General features: G+C 40.0%; 8 protein-coding genes across 8 annotated transcripts; 5 read left to right on the top strand and 3 right to left on the bottom strand. All coding sequences in view use genetic code 12, as the record gives it.

Moving 5' to 3' along the window:
- Window positions 1–27: 27 nt before the first annotated feature.
- Window positions 28–915, top strand: CORT_0B11530 (hypothetical protein; the record flags this gene model as incomplete). Its single annotated transcript, XM_003868238.1, has 1 exon — window positions 28–915. One exon carries the CDS (start codon window positions 28–30, stop codon window positions 913–915), a length of 888 nt encoding a protein of 295 aa, XP_003868286.1.
- A 107-nt stretch (window positions 916–1,022) lies between these two features.
- CORT_0B11520 (Cis2 protein) lies at window positions 1,023–2,891 on the top strand (the record flags this gene model as incomplete). The annotated part of the gene is made up of 1 exon (XM_003868237.1): window positions 1,023–2,891. The coding sequence occupies one exon, from the start codon at window positions 1,023–1,025 to the stop codon at window positions 2,889–2,891; it is 1,869 nt and encodes a 622-aa protein (XP_003868285.1).
- A 651-nt stretch (window positions 2,892–3,542) lies between these two features.
- CORT_0B11510 (Ctn1 predicted carnitine acetyl transferase) lies at window positions 3,543–5,486 on the top strand (the record flags this gene model as incomplete). Its single annotated transcript, XM_003868236.1, has 1 exon — window positions 3,543–5,486. The coding sequence occupies one exon, from the start codon at window positions 3,543–3,545 to the stop codon at window positions 5,484–5,486; it is 1,944 nt and encodes a 647-aa protein (XP_003868284.1).
- A 117-nt stretch (window positions 5,487–5,603) lies between these two features.
- CORT_0B11500 (Msb1 regulator of transcription) lies at window positions 5,604–8,963 on the bottom strand (the record flags this gene model as incomplete). The annotated part of the gene is made up of 1 exon (XM_003868235.1): window positions 5,604–8,963. The coding sequence occupies one exon, from the start codon at window positions 8,961–8,963 to the stop codon at window positions 5,604–5,606; it is 3,360 nt and encodes a 1,119-aa protein (XP_003868283.1).
- A 369-nt stretch (window positions 8,964–9,332) lies between these two features.
- CORT_0B11490 (Sko1 bZIP domain transcription factor) lies at window positions 9,333–11,162 on the bottom strand (the record flags this gene model as incomplete). Its single annotated transcript, XM_003868234.1, has 2 exons — window positions 9,333–11,093; window positions 11,151–11,162. 2 exons carry the CDS (start codon window positions 11,160–11,162, stop codon window positions 9,333–9,335), a joined length of 1,773 nt encoding a protein of 590 aa, XP_003868282.1.
- Window positions 11,163–11,626: 464 nt separating this feature from the next.
- Window positions 11,627–13,573, bottom strand: CORT_0B11480 (Mns1 alpha-1,2-mannosidase; the record flags this gene model as incomplete). The annotated part of the gene is made up of 1 exon (XM_003868233.1): window positions 11,627–13,573. One exon carries the CDS (start codon window positions 13,571–13,573, stop codon window positions 11,627–11,629), a length of 1,947 nt encoding a protein of 648 aa, XP_003868281.1.
- A 1,093-nt stretch (window positions 13,574–14,666) lies between these two features.
- CORT_0B11470 (War1 predicted zinc cluster protein) lies at window positions 14,667–17,666 on the top strand (the record flags this gene model as incomplete). The annotated part of the gene is made up of 1 exon (XM_003868232.1): window positions 14,667–17,666. The coding sequence occupies one exon, from the start codon at window positions 14,667–14,669 to the stop codon at window positions 17,664–17,666; it is 3,000 nt and encodes a 999-aa protein (XP_003868280.1).
- Window positions 17,667–17,747: 81 nt separating this feature from the next.
- CORT_0B11460 (hypothetical protein) lies at window positions 17,748–18,290 on the top strand (the record flags this gene model as incomplete). The annotated part of the gene is made up of 1 exon (XM_003868231.1): window positions 17,748–18,290. One exon carries the CDS (start codon window positions 17,748–17,750, stop codon window positions 18,288–18,290), a length of 543 nt encoding a protein of 180 aa, XP_003868279.1.
- Window positions 18,291–18,318: the final 28 nt, after the last annotated feature.

Raw genomic sequence — 18,318 nt, 5'->3', positions numbered from 1 at the left:
TTTCTGGTCACACACATCAAGGGCACAATGCTAGACCATCCATTCAAAAGGGATCCTCAAGACAATCCCTATTTAAACTGTTCCATTTTTGATGGTGCCTCAACTGCCAACTTTATTTTCCTGGTTTTAATATCGATTGGAATATTCATCAGTTACCTCCCGCAATACAAACGTATCTACGATAAGAGAACCTCCGAAGGCCTCTCCACTGATTTCTTATTACTAGGATCAAGCTCATCTTTATTTACACTTACAAATATCATTTTAGTAAGCTCAAGGGCAAGAGAGTGCTGCTACAGCGGTGCCTTGAGTACATTTAACTGTATCAGTTCCCAACTCAACCTATTTCAAATCTCCATCCAATGTGTGTGTGCCATATTGATCTTGGTATTCGTGCTTTTACTCACCAAAAACTCCATTAAACAGAACAAACATGAGTACAAGCGAATTGTTAGGGTTGGAAAGATTGTCCTATTTCATGGATTCCTATCAATCATTCAAATTATAGCTGGTTACCTCAACTCCACCTCAGTTCTATTTTCAATTGCTAATACTAATGGGTTGCTATCAGCTGCTTTAACGGTTGTCAAGTATGTGCCACAGATTTACACAACGTACAATTTAAAACATCCAGGAACATTGTCGATAGGCATGATGTGTATTCAAACCCCTGGTGGGTTTGTATTTGCTGCGACATTAATCTTTACCAAAGGCTCACACTGGAGCTCGTGGGTTAGCTATTTAGTTGCCGCTTGCTTGCAAGGTACACTTTTGTCGCTCTGTATTTATTATGAGTACATTGTGGGGAACGATACTGCCGAGGAGCTAGAGAGGGAGGAGGTGGACAGAATCGAGGCAGAAAACAGACAATCATCAGATGCAATTGAAGAGAATAGATTACTCGAGCAGCAATAATTAGAGAACTGGGTACCGAATAAAAAATTATTTGTAGCAAATTGTAGATCTTTCTATAAGAGAGCAACGCGAAAACTGATAAGAGATTTTGACAGCAATAATCAACAATGAAAGGAAAATCTAGCAATATCAGACGTACAAGGTATGGATTGCTACTCCTTCCTGCTTTGTTATTGATATCATTGACATCTATCAAGCTACCAGTCAACCACCTGTGGCCAGAATTTCCAGTTGATATAGTTCGAGCTGATCCATATCTCACCATCCAGAAAGCCACGGATGACCCACTACTTGATAAAATTGGCCAGCCGGATTTACACCCTTCGAAGCAGCACTTACACGAAGGTAGTAAAGCAATGGTTGCAAGTGACGTTCCCGTATGCTCTACTATGGGTAAGGCCATCTTATTGAAGGGAGGCAACGCTGCCGACGCTGCAGTTACAGTTGCTTTGTGCATTGGATCTATAAACGCACATAGTTCAGGAATTGGCGGAGGTGGGTTTATTTTAAGTAGGAATGTGGACAAAGGGGACGTCATCAGCATAGATGCTAGAGAAATGGCACCATCATTGGCATCAAAGAATATGTTCGGAAAATCATTTGTATTGAGTAAAATCGGTGGTCTTGCTATTGCAATTCCCGGGGAGCTCAAGGGACTAGACGAGCTTTACAAACAGCATGGAAGTGGTCGTCTATCATGGAAGCAGTTGTTTGATCCAGTAATCCAGTTGAATGAGAGAGGATGGAATTGTTCAAAAGTTTTTGAAACTGTAGTTGCAAAGGAAGACGAGTTGGTGTTATCACGAGTACCAGTTTTGAAGAAAATGTGGGATTTTATATTCACTGAGAGTGGCAAGCTCGTTAAAGAGGGTGATTTTATCCAACGTAAGAATTACGCAAGGACATTGAGATTGATTGCCAACAATGGAAGTAGCGATATCTTTTACGATCCAGAGGGTCCAATTGTTCCATCTTTAGTTGATACAATTGCTGAATGGGGTGGTATTATCACACCACAGGACTTTTCCAACTACAAAGTAAATGTTGAAGAGCCGTTGACTTCATACATCTACGGTCGTACCCTTTACACTAGCAATGGGATTTCATCGGGGATTTCTCTAATTGCTGGCTTGAACTTTTTCCACGCTGTTTACAATGGATCAGACGATGCGGTTTCGTTCAACCATAAATTAATTGAAAGTTTCAAATGGTCCAGTTCAGTTCGAACTCGTTTAGGCGATATATCGGATAGACAAAAGGTGTTGGAGAAGTATTGTGGTGATGGATGGATCAATGAAGTCTTGGAACAGGATAAATTTTCCGAAAATGAAACATTTCCATGGAGCAATTACGATCCAAAATATGATATGGTTGATCCTCAAGGTACTTCACACTTTTCAATTGTTGATGAAGACGACAATTCAGTTGCAATGACCACAACAGTGAACTTGCTCTTTGGATCAATGATCTATGACAAAAACACGGGAATAGTTCTTAACGATCAAATGGATGATTTCAGTCAACCAAACGTGAGCAATGCATTTAATTTAACCCCATCTATATACAATTTTGTCCAACCTGGAAAGAGGCCATTAAGCTCAACATCACCAACCATCATAACCTATAATAACAAAAGTGATTTAGTTATCGGTGCAGCCGGTGGTAGCAGAATCACGAATACAATTCTTCAAGCAATCGTGAGAATGTATTATAGAAACACCGGGTTACTCGAGACTATTGCTTACCCTAGAATGCATCACCAGTTGATACCTGAAGATGTAATGAGTGAAAATATTACCACATTTGCAGAAGAATTCAAGGGACATGGTATTGTACATAAGTTGGAGGCCAAAAGGCATACATTCTTGGAGACTGGGGCATTGACAGCAATGAACGGAATAAAAAGGATAACGGATGGCACATTGCAAGGTGTTAGTGACTACTGGAGAAAACGTGGAGAGGCCGATGGATATTGAATAGATATAGAAGAAACAAAGTAGACTTTTGATACATTTCATGTAAGGACCACTCTCGAGTAATCTTTTGTTCAAATGTGTTCCGCATATCCAGAAATTATTGTGGTTATTGATCGCCCCACAAAAACAAATAAAAAGCCAAATCTTATCAAACAAAATACTATGAAAAGTTTTGATTGGTAGATCTCATTTTCGTAACACGCCACAAACAAAAACAGGTTTCCTCTCGAAAAACACTTGTAGTGGCTTCATTGACTCATGATATTTCAGTTTAGCGTTTTCTAATATAAAGAGAGATGCCGAATAAAGCCACCACTACCAGCACTTATTTCACCTATACGAAAGATTACTTGGTGGAAACTGATTGTGATAGTTAATGAATGAACAATTTTCCTTTATATGACGCAATTCTTTAAAAAACTAATATTAAGTTACACAAATCCAAGACTCCGAGAAATTGACACGCTACCACCTTCTCCACAAAAAAAAATTAGCCAATCATTCAGGGAGTACAAAAATAGTCATGGGCTTATTTCTTGAGATATAAATATTGAATTACTTTTCTTGAATATTTATAATGAGGTATCAGATAAAGCCCGTAGCTCATTAACGCCTTCATTCCTACATATCCAACAAAGCTCAATCTCCAAGATGTCTACTTTCCAATACCAAAATCAGTTGAAAAAATTACCCATCCCTGATTTAGAAGAAACATGTTTGAGATATTTGAGAATTATGGAACCATTACAAACAAGAAAAGAGCACAATAGAACCAAGGCTGCTGTTGAAATGTTCCTCAAGGGTAACGACAACAACAGATCTCAATCAATTGGCCGCTACCTCGATGATTGCTTACGCAAGTATGGTGCTGATCAACCAAGTTATATTGAGCAATTTTGGTATGACGCTTATTTGAGTTATGACTCGCCAGTGGTGTTGAATGTCAATCCATTCTTCCTTTTGGAAGACGATCCGTTTACTCAAAATGAAACAACTTCAGCAAACCCTCAAATTAAAAGAGCAGCAACACTTACCTTATCATCTCTCAAGTTTATCCAAGCCTTGAAAAATGAGACTTTGAGTGTTGACAAGTTAAAGAATGGTAAACCATTGTGCATGTACCAATACTCGAAATTGTTTGGTGCTTCAAGAATCCCCACTGATGATGGATGTATGATGCAGACGGACCCAGACTCGAATCACATTGTTGTCATGTCCAAATCACAATTTTACTGGTTTGATGTTCTAGATTCACAGAACAACATCATCTTGAGTGAATCTGAGTTGAATGTCAATTTTAGTTCAATCATACATGATTCGTTATCCACGGCCAACACAGATGTTGCAAAGTCATCATTTGGTGTTTTGACAACTGAGAATAGAAAATTATGGGCAAACGTGAGAAACAATTTGATAGCAACCAATAAAGTCAATAAGGAAGTTTTGTCTATTATCGATTCAGCATTATTCATTGTATGCCTTGATGATATTGAATTGGAAGATTTATCTGAATTAGCTCAAAACATGTTGGGTGGCTTGTCAATTTTAGACAAGGGTATTCAAGTGGGTACCTGTACAAACAGATGGTTTGACAAGTTGCAAATTATCATCACCAAAAATGGTAAAGCTGGTATCAACTTTGAACATACAGGGGTTGATGGTCACACTGTCTTGCGATATGTTTCAGATATTTACACAGACTCTATTTTGTCATTTGCACAAACTATCAACAAGAATGCACCATCGTTATGGAAAGATGCAACCTACAATCAAACTCAAACTTCTTTTGCTAATGAACACTTGATTACAATTCCAAGAAAATTGGAATGGGATTTGACACCAGATTTGTCACTTGCGTTACGTTTTGGTGAAACCAGATTATCCGATTTACTCAATCAAAATGAAATCAAGCATTTGGAATTTAGACTGTATGGATCAAGTCAAATCAAGAGCATGAGATTTAGTCCCGATGCATTTGTTCAAATGGCATTTCAAGCTACATACTATGCATTATATGGGAAGGTCGAGTGCACTTACGAGCCAGCTATGACCAAACATTTCTTCCACGGAAGAACAGAAGCAGTGAGAACCGTTTCCGAAGAGTCAAATGATTTTGTTCACACCTACTTTGACCGCAATGCCACCAACAAAGAAAAATTAACCAAACTTAGCGAAGCATGTAAAGCCCACTCAATGCAGACTAGATTGGCTTCAAATGGAGAAGGAGTTGACCGTCATTTATATGCCTTATACTGCTTATGGGCGAGACTCTTGAAGCAGTATCAACAAGGAGTCTTGAACGATCAGTATGGTAGTGCTATTCCCGAATTTGTTGGCTCACTACCACCAATATTTGCCGACGCAGGTTGGAACAAATTAAATGATGCCATTTTATCAACTTCTAACTGTGGTAATCCTGCCTTACGTCTTTTTGGATTTGGACCTGTGTCTGCTAATGGATTTGGTATTGGATACATCATCAGAGACGATTCAATATCATTCTGTGTTGCGTCAAAACATCGTCAAACTAAACGTTTTCTCGCAACTTTACTTTGCTACTTGAATGATGTTGAAAGTATGCATAGAAATCAATAGGGGTCTCGGAAAGCACACGCGTTATTTATTTATTTATTTATTTATTTATCTATTTATTTATCTATTTATTTGGAAGCTAACAACAGATGATGACTCACCTCTACATCCAAGTTTCTACTAGATCCCATAATTACCATCGATCAAAGCATGTCGTAAATTAGCTTTATTGGCGACCTTGTTTTTATTATGCTTTACTCCTACAGGAACCATATTCATCGAAGCAGGTGCTGCTATACCATTAGCCAGATGATGGCTTGGACCGCCAGGTGGAGGTTGGTGACGCCAACCAGGAGCAGGCTGGAATTGCGACTGGTACCCACCTGGAGGATATGACCGGTATATTGGTTGTGCATAGGTCGTCTGCGGCATTTGTGGTGGCATTTGTGACAGCATCTGACTGCGCATAGGTTGTTGGTAAATTGGGTGCTGCACTGGTTGTGGATAAAACTGGCCCATAGGTTGTTGCACTGGTTGTTGCATAGGTTGTTGCATAGGTTGTTGCATGGGTTGTTGCATGGGTTGTTGCATGGGTTGATGTATTGTCTGTGTAACTGATTGCTGAGTGGGCTGTGGTACTAACAGCTGACTCGTATTGGAACCTCCAGACGACCTGCTTGAATCATAATTTCTTGGGTAGTGTCCGTTAATTCCACTACTCTGGTTTTGCAACAAAGGAGACCCCAGTCGAGCCAGATGCAGAGAGGGTGCTGGCGATATACGCTTGTGATGCTTCATAGGACCTAAATTGTTCATGTGTGCCATATCAGACATTACACCACCATTTGAGTCGCTGTGAGCACTTTGTGTGCCAATGGTGCTAAGTACCAGATGATGTTCATTTTCATGCATCTCATAGGCTTCTCTTACCAACGTATGGGTGTCATGGCCATTGTGTGTGTGAGGGGGGGGACGAACAACCGTTGGTGATGAAGCAGTTTGTTTTGAAAATGAAGGATTTCTTTTGTTGTGAGGGACTTGCATTGATGACGCAATTTGAGGAGACACAATTTGAGAGTAAGGCTCTTCAGCATAGACTGGCAGTTTATTTCCAATGGGTACTTCTTCTGTGACGACTTGCGTGTACACTTCTGGAGATGCACTAGGTCTATCCAACATAGGCGACTTGATTCCGTGATACTCGTCATGAACTGTCTCTAAATGCATTGGAATCGAGCTACTCGTATCATTTGATACAGTTCCATGGGGATCTCTATCATTTGGTTCATCAGTGAGTACAGGCAATGACTTATTTTTATCCATACTTCCAGGGGAACCAACACTATCTAAAAATGCATCCTTATTCGGGAGTAATGGTGTTAGCCGTACTTGAGGCTGATCTATCGGTTCACTCAATCCTGGTGGAGCTAACGACTCCCATGAACCTATAACTGGGGGAGGTAAATCGAGTGGTAAAATGGTGCCTGAAAATCCAGCAGCTTGGGCGGCCGCAAGCTGGGCAGCTTCTGCCTGTTTTTGTAATTTCTTCTCTTTTTTCTTTCTCTTCCTTTCTTTGGCGTCTTCATTGGAATAAATCAACATACTTTTCACTTGATAAGTGGACGACTCGGCACCCAAGTGAGTTTGTCCAGAATCCACTGGAGCCTGCTGTACTGCATCTTGATGATCGGGTCCATCCAGAGTCTCAAACAGCCCAGGGATTGCAGGAACCAGAGAGCTCTTTGATGGTACCAGACGATTTGGCGAAAACTCCACATTAAGCTCAGGTGGCGCTTTTCGAGTTGGAGTTCCACTCTTATTAGAAGCGTACATGTCACCCACTGTAACTTTTGTAAACCTCGAGGAAACATCACTCAAGTCAGGCTCTGCATCGTTGGATCCACACATTTGTTCTCGACGCATCAATTCTCCTGCATCTACAGAGTTGGGGTAGATTAAGTCCTCCTCACCAAACAGTTGTTCAAATTGTTCATAAACGTCAATGAGTTCCTGAGGCAACACAGGCTCAGGAGAGGTGTCATAAGCACCTTGTTCCCTATCAGGAGTTAAGTTTGTTGGCACTGGGGGCAATGGTAACAGCTTTTTCTCAATCGAATAAGAGATACTCTCCGCAGGGATCGGAGGTAATGGAGTATTCTCGTCCTTCTTACGCACGGCCTCCTTCAGCAAAAGCTTACGTTCAAAAGAATATGCTTCATCATCCATTGTTTTCTCCGTGACAACTATCCATTTTTGAAAACCTAAAACTTCCACCTCAACAACAATAGATCTACCAAATGTTTTCTTGACCAGCGGTGGTTGGTCACTGGCAAGGGAGGATAACCAAGCCCAAATGAAGTAATCTTGAATCGATACATCTTTGATATTGACGCGTGTGATCAAAGACACATCTTTTTTAGAAAGTTTTGCACTTATGGTCGGACAAGCCCAACCTGGTTTCAAGTTGAAGTTATTGTCAATTGGATCCTCGGTGATTCGCTCAATAATCCTTCTTGATTCCTCTGTAAACGCATCAACAATTTCACTGGTGCTTTTCTTTTCAAAAACATTTCTCAATATGGTATAATTTTCTTTGGAAAACATGTCTTTTTTATCAAATGTCAAGCTGTGTCGTACTTTGCTAATCAAATCGTAGACAGTGGCCGAGGGTTTCGTGGTAGTCACGCATACACAAGGTATATTAATACTCCGTGCGCTTTCCCTTTCGGATGACGGAGGATACTTGGACGTAACGAGCAAACTTTGTAGAGTCTTTGGCAATTTTAATGTTTCAGCATTGTTTTCTGGTAACATTGCTCGCAAGAACGCCAACACCAAGTGAAACATTGCATCCGTTGTCTTTTTCCAGTTGTTTATACCTTCTACAAAATCGTGTTCTGCTTCAATGCTATCGTCTGAGAAAATTGACGTACTGATGCTTCTTTGTGGATTGAAGGCCCAAAGACCAGCCATTTTGCTGATTTTTCTCCCGCTTAAGTTGTTATATGGAGTATTTGATGTGATACTCAAGATCAAATCAAGGAAGTCGTAGACAATGGATGCATGAGCAGGGGAAGATAAACATTTGGGCATGATAGTTAAAAATGCGTTCTTGGGATAATTTTGCTCCGCCTCTTTCTTTTTAAACTCACGATATACTTCATATCCGATAATTTCACTATTTGGTAACCTCGCCCAAAAGTATTTAAGACAACACATTAGCGTAAACTCATCTGTTGCCAGACATATCTGTTTGCATTTTGTAACATCTTGAATCAATTTTCCTTGTGGCATAAGTTGTAGTAGCAATTCATTCAACTTGAAATCTTTAATTTTCGACCTGAAAGGTAAGAAGATGTGTGGTGTCTTGGTCCCTCTCTTCTTTAGCTCTTGTGTTATTAAATGTAGAACGGATTTCAAGTTCTTCCTTGTGAATTGGTCTTGGTATATGATTCCTGAATCGGTAGTTCTTTTAGAGCGACTTTCTAGGGGTAAGCTCGGTAGCTCAAGATCACGAAATTTAGCTTTATGTTTCAACATAGTATGACTTGACCATGAGGTATAATATAAGAGTGAATCTAAATGGCAGTATTCAGTCGTAATAATCTTGATCTAAGATCGTTAGGAAATGTATAAGTGGTAGCACTTGATCGATAAAATATTTTTTACTTTTAATTCCGAGTTAATCAATACGTGCGTATGGATGTTCTTCACAGTTTCTAATGTGAATGATGATGTCTTGTCTCGTTTTTTGATGATTCGCGTCTCATTGTTACAAATATCGAGGATAGTAACACAAAAGAGATTACAAACGTAGGAGAGAAGACCAAGGGAGGCCAAAAAAAGGATAAATTAAACAAAATGTACAAGAAGTATAAATCTAGTAAGATGATTAGCAATGAGTGTTTATCATTGAAGGGTTGTTGGGATAGTTGAGGGGATCGAGCTTGCTTGCGTCTCGGCTTCCACAGTATTATCTGTAAGTTGATCTGCCTCCTGAAGAATGACTTGCAAGTGTTCAACACCACCACAAGACAGTGCCAAGGCTGGACAATCTTTATGAGCCACTAAGATGTTCTTCATCTTTTGTAACTGCGCGCGAAGTTGGGTTACTTGTGCACTTGTCTGTCTATAGCCATTAGAATAGAACGCCAACTCGTCCTCCATCTTCTGCATTAGTTGTTTCTTCCTTTGTCGACATTTGGATGCAGCAACTCTATTCCTTTCGAGAAAGTTTTTCCGCTTTTCTTCGTCATTGCTGGATCTCTTTCTCTTACCTCCCTCGTGCTTGGCTTCATTATCCTTTACGCTTTCATCTGCCTCATTGGGATTCTCATCAGCTTGATTTTCTTTCTCGTCACCATTCAGAACCTTTTCATTTGTCGGCTCTTCTTTCACCTTTACTGGAGTCTTCTTAGTTTTGGTAGTTCTGGGTTTCTTAATAGCTGCAGTCCTTGCTTTCCTTTTCTTTGATGACGTAGATGATTTCTCCGTCAGATCGCTAGTTGCTGTGTTTGGATTAAGTAAGAAGCCATTTGCCGCAGTTGGTATCGCCTCCAGAGATGGATTATGGGACAGGTTATGTGATGCCTCATGAGATGAAGGGTGAGAATGCGAAAGAGAAGTGGTCTCTGCATGCGTAGGAAGTTGAGGTTGGGTGTCTTGTTGGGTTGATGGTGGTTCTTGAGGGGCTATTCCAAGCGGCGCAACTGGCTGCTGGAGGAATTTTTGATTTTCAGGTAGGATCGAAGGGGGGACTAAAGTTAACTGCTGATTGTTTATTGATGGGGATATGGCTGTTTGTGGAAGCTGTTGTGGTAAGGGGTTTGGATGTGACTGTTGTTGCGGTTGTGATTCTGGTTGCGGTTGTGGTTGCAATTGTGGCTGGTGTTGTGGTGGAGTTGATTGTGAATGTTGCATTTGCGAAGGACCTGGATTGGGGACTCCACCATGAGATATCCCCATCAACATGTTATTGTTTCCTGAAGGAATACCCAACAAACTAGATAGACCAGGAGTTATCGGTCCATTCAAAAGTCCTCCTGGAGTTGACAATCCAGTTCCCACTTGTCCACCAAATCCAAAAGAAAACCCTCCTGGTGTTAATCCTGATCTCAAGTTTGACTCGTTCGGAGTCAATCCAGTCTTGCGCGAAGCAAACTGATTATAGTTTTGTTGTGTTGGATGAAATTGGCCATTTTGTTGAGTCACAGGGTTGGTCGTATTGTTTGATGCACTTAACAAGCTATTCCATAAGTTGGTAGTGGGTGTTCCGGGATTTGATGTAGGCTCTAACGGCGGCAACCTCCGCCCTCCTGGTGTAAATAACGGAGGCGTTATTCCAGGTAATTTTGTTGGATGATGGTTTTGCAAAGGTAGATGCAGATGATGCAGTTGTTGTTGTTGTTGTTGTTGTTGTTGTTGTTGTTGTTGTTGTTGTTGGTGTTGGTGCTGTATATTATTTGGTGGCTCTTGAGGATCATGTATTCCAGTGAATGCTAAGTTAGCTTTGTTGTTAGAGTAAGCTGAGCTATTACCAACCGTATCTATCTCTGAACTAGACTCATTGCGTGATTGATGGCCTGTGGTTGTACTCAAAGACAACGAAGAATCCTTTGTAGCAAATGACCTTTCAAAAGGATTTGGCTCTAGGTCAAACTTTGATCGCGGCTATTGGCTTGTTAGTATTCCTTTTGGATTAGATAGTACAGCACTTTCGATACATACATCTCCGGACATGATTTACCATATACTGTTGGAAATCCGTTCTGCTTTGTAATCCGAAGTTAACAATAGTAACAAATCGAGAAGTAAAAAAAAAAATAGAATTGAACCAAACAAAGCAGTGTAATTTCCAATGAGGAACACTTCAGACAGACTATATGTAGGGGGATATATGCAACCCAAATTAAAGATCGACTTTGAAGATAACGCGTATTTGAATACCTTTCTCGAGATATGCAGTCCTACCTCGTATTGACTTGTTTTGATTTCAGATTTGTGGAAGTTTTCCGTTGTTACTAGAAAAAAAAGACAAAAAAAGAAAGAGTGCAAGAAGTAAAAAGAGAAGAGAAAAATTGTGTTGGATGACGTAAGAAAAAATTAAAATCTATTTTTGTCGTTACATTTTTCGCACTTACGTCAATGTCGTAAAAGCAGGACCAAAACCATATTTACGTCACTATACGACTATGATAATATCCTCACTCCATCTCCTTGACCAATTCGTTCAACTTTTTCTTGGTCTCCTCTTTACCCTCTTTTGCCAACTTTGGGTTTTCCTTTAATGCACTTTCAACTTCTTTCTCAATAGAGTCATCAACTGGTTGCGCTTGTGGTACCTTTTGTTTGGATCCGCTATTAGCCTGATTCTCCCTCATTTGTGGTTTGATGGATTCATCAACTTGTCTTCTCCAACCAGTTTTTAAATGCTCATTTGTATTGAATTTGGGGAAAGGATGAGCCTCTGTATTGAAAACGTACTCCGTTAAGGGGATCCTGTTCTCATCATCAAATAACAAGTACAAATACTTTAAGGTTTCTGCAAACCAAAAGCTCTCGGTGTTATCCTTGAATTTTGGTGATCCATCTGGTTTCAAGCTAGTGACGTCACTCAAGGAAGTGAAACTGATCTCTCCGTGCTCATTTACCACTCTAGTATATTTGATAAAGTTTTGGAAAATCTCGTAACCCCATTTACGATACTTTACATCCCCAGTCAACCTGTACAAATAGAATAGTGATTCAACAGTTTCAGGTCTTTGTAAATTATGTCTGTCCAATGGTTTTATTCTAAAATCCTGTTCTTTTGTTGTGTCCTCATTGAATACAACAATTTCTGGGGACAAACCGGTGGGGGAAACATCGTGATACATTTTATAACAAGTGTATGTCAATTCTTCTCCAAACTTGAAATCCAGGGCTCTTTCCTCGGTCCACCACTTTTGGTGTTTAGCCTCATCCAATGTCAACCCATTGGTTGCACCCACAGCTAACAATCCACCATAAAAACATACCAAATGATCCATTTTGGGCGAAAATGGACCACCAATACCCTTATCTAATTCACCAATAAAAGTCAACCCATTCGGATAAGACTTCTTAACCAAATGTTTCCTCACTCCCTCAACTGATTCACGGTACAAATCGTAATATATTGGCTCCTCCTCGCTTGTTTGCAAATATTGCTTCAAAAGGTACTCATAATATGAATCGCCCCTACTACCCAACCTTATCAAATTTCCTTGGTACTTACCAGTATCCGTATTAACATAGATAGGAACCAATCCATCTTTAGGCTTGTTTGCTTCAAGAACTTGCATAACCATTTCTGCCTTCTCCCACCAATCCACCTCACCTGTCAATTTTGCCAAATATTTCAACTCCAATTGTACTGTCGCGGCCTCAGCTGTAGAAGATGCACCGGCATCCATATGGTTTTTGATACCAGCACCTGTTTTCAAGTTTACTGAAGAGTAAGGAATTCCTGATGGACTATCATAAGCACCATGTAAAGAATTTGCCAAACCAACTGCCTTGTCGAGATAAACATCGTCATTACCACTTAAATGGAATGCTGATAACAACCCTCCCAACATTCTTATCGTAGTTTCAAAATTATTTACCTCGTAGTCAAATTTGTAATCCAAGTCGTCTTTAATCCACTTTTTGGCTCTATCAACTTCTTCTTTACAATCCATAATCATCAATGTATCTATTGAATCAACAATCATCCAGCCCAATGGCTGTGGCCCCATATTCTCTCCTTGTTGTTTAATAGGATGGTACACATCGTACCCCCAAGCATACTTTTCATACGAATGCCAAGAATCCAACATCGCTTGTCGAACTTCTAGCTGTGCGGTCTTCCATGATGGGGTACCAGAATTGAACATATTGAACACCAATGATGAATCCGATGACAGAAACAAATGATTCTTAGCTAGATAGTACACAAGGTATAAACCTAGTGAGTAAATGAAACCTTTCAATAACATGAAAATTTTCCTCCTTCGTTTACTATGTGGGTGTTTTGGATGAAATGGTGATTTGTCTTTGTAGTATAGCGGAAGTGATTTCGACACTGGCTTATCTTTATATGATTGATTATTACCTCTGGTGATATTGTTGATCCCGAAATTTAAAGACATTAAACTATGCTGGTAAATAGTATAGGTAATTAAAAGAATTCCAATGGCGTTGTTAATGCCATCAATATAGGTGAGATAAGTTTTCTTTCTATTCTCTTATGTTGGAAAGTTTGCACCGTATCTTGTACTCTTGTGACTTTGTAATGCTTGAATCCTTTTTTACTTTGACGGAGAATTTTCGAAAAATTCCGTTGAATATGGCGCTACCCATCAATGTTAAAGCTTGAAGGTGCAAACAACGCATTGAATTGGAAGAGAGAGGCATAAGCCACCACATTGGGTAAAGTTTCAACAATGTGTTTTCTAAGTATGTGTATCATTACTATACTTTTGAGCTTTTATCAATTTGCTTTGGTGGATCCCTTACGCAATTTCAATCAGTTCCCGCGCAAATCTCGTTTCTTGCTTTTTACTGGCGGATTCTCCTGCGTACTCATGGCTTCTTTTACGTGCTACCGAGATTGATTTCAAAATGAAAGTGCTAGCCTTGAATCACGTGTTCTGGGGTTTTGAATCTGCTTAGTACTTCTTAATGGTTGTAGTCTCTGGTTTCTCGATCTATTTCAGCCGCACGATTAACTCCTTCGGCAAAGGAACAACAACAAATTCAAAGAACTAAATGCCGAGAAAGGTGCTAGTACAACAAGAGCCAGACGGCCCAGAGAATTGCGGTACTAATTATACACTGCGGTAGAAGTCATAAACAAATCTCATTCTTGACAGGGTATTTAGTTCATAAAGAGATTCTCTTCAAGTACCTGTTTGAAATATCACAGGCTGAATTACTTCTTCCAATTTTGTCCTTTATTACGTTCACCACAGAAACAACAATAACAAAAAGAGCAAAAAAGTAAGAGAAGGAGGAAAAAAAATTATAAAAATACTCAACCTTTTAGCGGATTTCCCGAAGCTACCTACAACCGTTAGCATTCTATTGGTACAACAAAACTTCAGCCTTACCATCGTAAGCCTTGTTTGATTAAACTGAACCATTACTACTACATCGAAAAAAAAACGACGCAGTTCCATCCATTTGTTTTGAGTCTGTACTTTTTTATATATATATTTTTTTCTTGGGCAAGCCTTGCACACAATGTCGGTTATAAGCAACGGTGGAGCATCGATTGAGTACTCTTCATCATCACCAAACACATCAACTACAAACACACAAAATATTGCAGGGAATTCCAATATCACACCAGTCAAGAATGAAGCTGGGTTAGCGTCACCAAATGAGAATAGAGGATTCGAGCATCAAGGATCTGAGGATGACGACATTGATCAAGATCATGAATTCCATTCGGATCTGTCTCAAAACCGCCAGTCCAATAAAAGATCGAAAGTGACTAGAAGATCAATTGCTTGTAAGAGTTGTCATGCTTTGAAGGTAAAGTGTACTCCGTCAGACCCTCTGGATCCAGGTAAACCTTGCATCAGATGCCTTAACGCCAATAGAAAGTGTGAAATTGATCTTAACCAAACAAGAAAAAGAAGGAAAAAATCAGAGATCTTAGAAGCTAAGAAAAGAGAGGCTGAAGAAAAGCTGAAACTAGAAGAGGCTGAATTGAGCAGTAATGAAACTCCATCAAAGAGTAACAAAGAAACCCCCAAAAGGAAAAGTGTCGGAGAAACTCATTCAAAGATTCCTTCTCCTACAAAGTCAAAAGTTTCGTCTCAAATTCGTCAAAACTCAACCATTCCGCCAATACCAAGCAACTTGAACCCAATCAATACCCAAGCACATAACCCATCGAAATCGATAAGTGATGGTGTAAATACTCAGTCCAATTTGTCGTCACCCCATATGCTGAAAGACGAGGAGATTTTTAGCTTGAAACAGAGGATCCTTACACTAGAGACACAATTGAATCATAGAAACCATTTTCATAGAAAAACGCTTTCAGAATTTCAATCAGAGTCTCCATCAGAGATGTTTTCTCCACCATTTGTATCCAAATCAGATCTTGAACAAGAGATAACCACTTTGGCAGAATCCTCGTCGAAATTGACTGATTTAACGAATGAACTAAATAATTTGGCTAATAGAAGGACTAGAATGTTGAAAAGCAATACCCCACCTGATGTTGTTTCCAAAGGATTACTAACTCTCTCAGAAGCTGAGAGAAGATTACAGTTGTACAGAAGCAGAATCCTTGGATTTTTGCCCTTCATAGACGTACCAACTGATGTCACTGCAGATACTTTGCGGACCGAACAACCTTTTTTGTTTAATGCGGTGATGGCAGCTAGTAATACAGTCAGCTCCACTCTGTCTGAGACGGAAATTGACCATGCTTTGGCGTTGGACAATGAAGCAATCCGGTCTGTTTGTGACGAGGTAATGGTTGTTGGAAGAAAGTCAGTGGAGTTGGTTAAAAGTATGCTTATCTTGACTTTATATTACAACTCACCAGAGTTGTTCCGACAACGTCGATACCATTTGCTAAACAATATTTGTGTGTCACTTTTGCACGACTTGGGAATTGTGGCAAGACCTTCGTATTCATTTGACAATAACGACGGTTCATTGAAACAAAATCCAGAACAGGAAACAGGCGACGAGTACAAGTCAATAGTATTGATCATATATTTCAGTACCGTGAGTATATGTCTTATACTTAGAAGGGCTATATATATCAAGTGGACGCCATATGTTGAAGAGTGTTGCGTAGCGCTCGAAAATTCGTCAGAGTTAAAATACAGAAAGTTGGCACTATTTGCCAGGATAAACGCCGCTTTGGAAAAAATACATCATATCATTCACTCGCCGGAAATTGGAGATAAAAGGGTTTCCACCTCCCAATATATGATTCAAGAGTTGCAAAGGCAATTGACTGAGTTGAGGAATAAGATCGATGATGACAACCATGTGTTTTTGTCGTACTTATATTCAGTGGAGGCCTACTTACATGAGCCTAATTTGGGTAATATTTTCAAGCCAGAAGAGTCTCAACTAAGCTCGATGGCCGTCAAGGCTATATCAAACTGTACCAATTCTTGTCTTTCGGCGTTGAATGAATATAACAAGTTAACTTCAGACCAGATTGCACAAATGCCATTGGCTTTTAGCTCCAGAGTTATGTATACCGGTGGAATGTTGCTTCGGTTGCGGTTCTTAATTTTGTCCCTCCCCTCACATATCGAGAAAGATTTGGTGCCTCGTGACGCAGTTATATCCATTCAAAGAGTAAGTAATTTGGTAGAACAGGCCCATAATCAGCATTCGACAAACCATTTGTTGAAAAAGACAAGATTGGTGTTGCAATTGTTTATTCAAACATACGCCACTCAAGTGAATGATTTACTACGCAAGAATGGTGAAACACCACAAAATTTTAAACCAACAAATCAAGATGCTGTAGAGCTAAAGAGGGTTGCATCAAATTTCGAAGATTCAAGGGGCAAGCTGGCTTTGATGAGAGACGAGCTGCACAGTGTTCCCTTAGATATTCTTTCGTATGCAGCATCCTACCGACGCGAAGGAAATCCAGGAGAACGCCCACGTACAGTTCCTGAGTCAAAGGAGGACGTTGGAACTTCAACCACTTTTGCTCCTCAACCCGTTGGCTCACAAGTTCCATTTACATCGGCAGGAAATACTCCAATTAACCCGGTAACTTCGCCTCCACCGTCTTCTATTCCATTCCAGCCCCAACAACCACAGACACTTCAACCTTCCCAACAAATTCAACAACAGTCACTTTTGCAGCATACATCAAATGGTGAGTCAGGCTTAGCGTCGGCTGTTGGCCCAGCCGCCACTTCCTTGACCAATATTTATGATCCGGCGACACAACATACGGGACTTACCCCAGGAAATTTTGACTACAGACAATTTAAAATCCCACTGTTATCAAACCTCTCTGGGATTGACCACGCAGCAAGTAACACATTCAATAACAATGGCAACAACAACCACCAAATTTTCAACCCAAACCTAGCCAACCCAGACCAATTGGAGAATTCGTACCTGGTGTTGAATGATGAGTTTTGGTCGAATTTATTGAGTACGGATTCTACAGATAGAATAAACTTTTGCAGTAATAACACCAATTGGAATCAGATGAAAGATGAGGTATTTTTTATGGATTAGAGTTACATAATATGTAATAATAAATGTAAACATAGTGCGCAAACAATTTTTCAGACTTGTAGTTACCCCTAATGATCACTTATGGTACGAGAAAACTTCAGTGTCCTTGACATAGTCCGTATAGTGGGCGGTATTTTATTCTTCAACGCTTTGTTATCATACTGGTTTACATCCAGTGCAACATGGGGGTATCACGGTAAATATATCGATTGGAGGTTTTGGCGCCACACGATATTAGAACGGGAATTACATCTTAGTTTGAACGAACTATCTTCTTACACTGGCGAAGACAATGGACGAATACTCCTCGCAATCAATGGCAGCATGTATGATGTAACATCCAATAGAGCTGTCTATGGTCCTAAAGGATCATATCATAATTTAGTTGGCAAAGATGCGGCTCGAGTCTTTGTCACGGGATGTTTTATGAAACCAGACGAGTACACTTATGATTTAAGAGGGTTGGATAAAGAGGAATGTGAAAAGGATATTGTGGGATGGCAGCGGTTTTTCCGAACCCATCGAGATTATTGGTACGTGGGGAATGTTGAGTTGACTTTTGATTTTATCAAAGAGGATCCACCAAGCCCGTGCACGCATATGAAATTCCCCGGACGCTCATAAGAAGGTAATGCCGTGATATGTACTACAC

The sequence above is a fragment of the Candida orthopsilosis genome (assembly GCF_000315875.1).
Source record: "Candida orthopsilosis Co 90-125, chromosome 2 draft sequence".
Taxonomy (NCBI): Eukaryota; Fungi; Ascomycota; class Pichiomycetes; order Serinales; family Debaryomycetaceae; genus Lodderomyces; species Lodderomyces orthopsilosis.
The sequence above is the reverse complement of the archived record's forward strand: the minus strand, read 5'-3'. Positions and strand labels throughout refer to the sequence as shown.